This window comes from Homalodisca vitripennis, unplaced genomic scaffold, assembly GCF_021130785.1.
Source record: "Homalodisca vitripennis isolate AUS2020 unplaced genomic scaffold, UT_GWSS_2.1 ScUCBcl_4607;HRSCAF=10882, whole genome shotgun sequence".
Lineage (NCBI taxonomy): Eukaryota > Metazoa > Arthropoda > Insecta > Hemiptera > Cicadellidae > Homalodisca > Homalodisca vitripennis.
This window is the reverse complement of record NW_025780754.1, coordinates 932-5000: the sequence shown is the minus strand read 5'-3', so window position 1 is coordinate 5000 and position 4069 is coordinate 932. Positions and strand designations below refer to the sequence as shown.

At 34.0% G+C, this 4069-nt stretch overlaps 1 protein-coding gene across 1 annotated transcript; it reads left to right on the top strand.

The window, feature by feature from the left end:
• Positions 1 to 93: 93 nt before the first annotated feature.
• LOC124373017 lies at positions 94 to 3132 on the top strand. The gene is made up of 2 exons (XM_046831427.1): positions 94 to 431; positions 3034 to 3132. The coding sequence occupies exons 1-2, from the start codon at positions 210 to 212 to the stop codon at positions 3130 to 3132; spliced, it is 321 nt and encodes a 106-aa protein (XP_046687383.1). The 5' UTR covers positions 94 to 209.
• Positions 3133 to 4069: the final 937 nt, after the last annotated feature.

The following is a 4069-nucleotide window of genomic DNA, read 5'->3' as shown; positions in this document are numbered from 1 at the left end:
TTTGCCTCGTATTATTAAACCTCACGATGTTTAGGAATGTTGTAATTTGGAAATCACATGTATATTTATGACAGCTGTTTAAAAAACATTTAGAGTATGTACATGTAATAATGTCATACTTCAACTTTCAAATAAAATGTAATTTTGTATGATCAAAAAAGGTTTAGTATTATTAATGTCAACATTTCGTTTAATATCATAGGATTATAATGGAAGCTATATCTGATGTGTCTAGGGCATCTCAAATAAAAAGTTCTGTTCCAATTCGAAGCCCTTTACCAGACCCCTTCGATGTGGACAAACTGTTTGGGTTTAAAGACGAATCACAAGGAAATAATCTGGAAGAAGGTGTCATAGACCTACGATATTTCGACCGAAATAAGATTTTTATCAACCAAATCGATTCATTCATCGGAAAATATCTTGTTTCGGTAAGTTCATGAAGTTAATTTCATTGTAGCTGACTACACTGTATTCTAAACGACCAAAATAATTGGCCTGAAATCAATTAAAAAACACCCCTCACCACTGCTTCAAATGTACTCAAGTTTGTGGCAAACATTTTACCAAAACTTTGCCCTTCATTGTTTGTTCCAAACTGCCACTAAGGTCTGTACCCAATTTAACGATTTCTCTCCACGCATGTTTTTCTGAAATGTGTATAGTCCGCCTGCATCCTTCAATTATATTTTATTACATTAACTTGCAACGTTTTGACAAGTTTTTGTGGAATAGATATTAGTGCGAACATATGTCCTAAGCAGCATTCTTCCAGGAATTACAGAAATAGAGAAGATTTGTATCTATTCAGTTACATTTACCTGAACAACAATACTTTCAGATTTTATTGGAGTCTTTTGAAATTCTACTCTGTGATAAAGGGTACTTTGGGATTATACCGGCCACACCCAGACATGAATCGTTATTTGACCATTTTGCTTCTACTGGATTACTAGATTAGCGTAGAACAATATTTCGTCAATATAAAACAGGAATTGTCTTATCGCAAACCCCTCCCCATCCTCAGACAGAGGTCAAAGTCGAGCGGTCTAGTAGATAACGTGATTGCAGAGTCTCGCTGCCCGTTCAGCTGTGGTCGCTTTGTTGTACTTTCGTGTTTTTACTCCAACATTTCTCTAAACACAAAATTCAACAAAAGCAAACATTACCAAACAACTAAACTCTTTATTGAAAAAAAAAAACAAAAACTTATTTTTATTCTTGATCACACTCCGCCACCCAAAAATTGCGAGAGTGCCTCCGGCCGTCAGCGCGGAGCCTTAGATGCTGCCGAAGCCCGCGCTGATGTCGGCGAAAGAAAAACATCCCTCGAGATAATACCTATCAGTAAAATATCAAATTCTAGAGGGGCTGATCAGAAAATATAAATTGACTTGTAAGGGAAAACAATATTATGTACCCTGCAAAAAAACTTAAATAATCATTGTGATGCCGCGAGGCCTGCCGTAATCGGGATTCTCGATAAAGATTAAGATAAAAGCGAGAAAGATAAGATAACAGCGACAAAAATACCGATCACAATACCTGGAAATGCTTGTTGATTGATGGAATGTTAGTTCTGTTACTCAACTACATCGTTTTATAACGTTCTAAGTTCATTGAAAAAAGTTTAAGCGTTGGGGGGCATATAACGGAATCTGACCCCATTAACAATTGATAATCGTTGTAAGTTCGTAATTTTGTAATTAAAGAGTTGTTTTTTTCGTTCTATCATGTTTGTTCTATAAATTTATATTTTTGTGTTCTTCATACTGGTGTGGTCGGTATAATCCCAAAGTACCGTGATAAAAAAACTGCCCTATCTGTTATAAACTTTATGATGAGCTTGCACAGATTTCTGTACTTTGGTAAAATCCAGAGGCTACTCTATCCATATCTACTACCTGTCATTACGCGACATAAGTAGGTTATCGTAACATGTTACTAGTAGTACCAAAGATAAAGTTAACCTTCTCCTTACGTATCTGAGATTGAATTTAGGTACTATCTCAAAGGATATTTTTATTATCAGTGTGATCTGAAGTCGAGAAAGCACCGATCAGAAACGTCCCTAACCATCAGTGAGGGATTCGCTGGTCCCTTCTGCGCCACCTTGCATTTTGGTTGAAAATGAAAAATATCGCTCGAGATAATACCTAAATTCAAGCTCAGATCACGGAAGCGCTCATAAATGTTGTCTTTAACTTTTTATATCCAGAAAGCTAAAGCTAAAGTTGTATATCTAGTAACAAATAGTAGATAGGGACAGAGTGCTCCATTTATCGAAAACTTCGCCTCCTTTCGAGGGGCAGAAAACAAAAACCGATAGTTATAAGTTACACGTACTTTTCACAGTAAGCCAGATGAAGTCTGTTATTTATAATAATGTAGGTTTTTTAGGTCCCCGGCAAGAAAAATTGGTAAAAAATAACCGTGTTTTCCGGATAATACCAAAGCACCAAATTTAATTTCATTTGCTACAACAATACTTTTAGAATTTACTGTAGTCCTTTATTGCGATACAATAATACCCCATCCGTTAAAAACTGTATGATCATCCCGTACAGATTTCATAGTCACAAACCTTTTTTGTGTAAACATTTTATCTTAAAAATATTTATTTTTGTAATTGTATTAATAGTGTAGGTAATTTGGTGGTCATACGAGTGTTACATTTATTATGGTAATATTTCATTAGATCCTAAAAATCCTTAAAAGTTTTATATCTGGACACAAACAGGATAGTAGCCTATCCATTGCACTAAGTTAATTCCATATTGGAAAAATGTTATGAGATCCTTTGTTATAACATGTTATTACGTACTCATTTTACCTAGAATATAGAACAAAGTGGCTATATTGTACTCAACAGCTAACAGTGCATGTTGGCAAATTCATTAAGCAAATACCAGGTTTAAAGAAAATATTTTATTTATTTACAGTTTGATTAAAATATTTAAGTTGTAAAATGATAAGTTTATTAGTACGTTTCAAAATTCGTCAAAGTACTGTATGTTTATTGTTGTGTACCAGGTTCTATCTCGTAAACAGTTGGAAATCAATGAAGATGATAAAAAATTTGGACAGGAAAATGTTTATTGCCGACGAACCGAAAGATGCTCCAACTTATGAGAATATAAAACCTAATAAAAAAGAAAAGACTGCCAGTGCAATTGATTCGAAGACAAAGGGTAAACAGGGGTCCCCTGCAAAATCCAAAGAGGCCGGTGGAAAAATGAAATCTGACAAAAAGAAGTCTGTAAGCCCTCCAAAAGAATCAATCCTTCCTCTGTCAGAAAACTCTGTGGATTTGCGGTACAGTGTTTTTGATGAAAAGATCGCTTATGACACAAGCAAGCTTACGATAGCAGAAATACTTCGAAATGATGGACCTAGAAGATGGTGAACCCAGAAATGAATATTTGAAAGAGAAATTAGATGAGTTTAAAGTTATCATTCCTCCATTAAATCAGCATCGGAAAAAATTCTCAAGACCTAAAGTCTATAAAAGAACTTAAAATTGGCGATTTTGAGTGTATTGGGACACTACAAAATGAAGAGGTAATACGTTTTTTTAATCTGACATTCTTCTTATACGTGAACTATAATGTATACTGTATACAGACCCATTTTGAGGTATGCATACAATTATCAAAAAAACTATTAATTTATTAATTATATATTGTGTAAATGAAAACATTTTTTAACTATGCACTGAAAAAATGGATGATAAGTATAATAATTTAATCTTAAAGTGATTGCTTATAGAGATGTAAAAAATACTAGTAAAAGTTGTAGTAATTATTGAGCTAATTAACGCCTCAGTCAACTGAAATATTTTTTATTATAACTTGATCGTCAATCATAAAGCACAAAATTAAAATAGTCCGATCTGTAATTAATTGTCAAAAAACGTCATATAGAACAACTAAATCTGTCTTCTACTCATGACAGACGAGATCATTCTGTGTGAGAACATACTTTAACAGATCCTTAGAATCCCTCCGATTCAGAAGGTCTCTCGATCTCGAAGACATCAGTAGATTGAATGAGGTCTCAGTAGTACTCA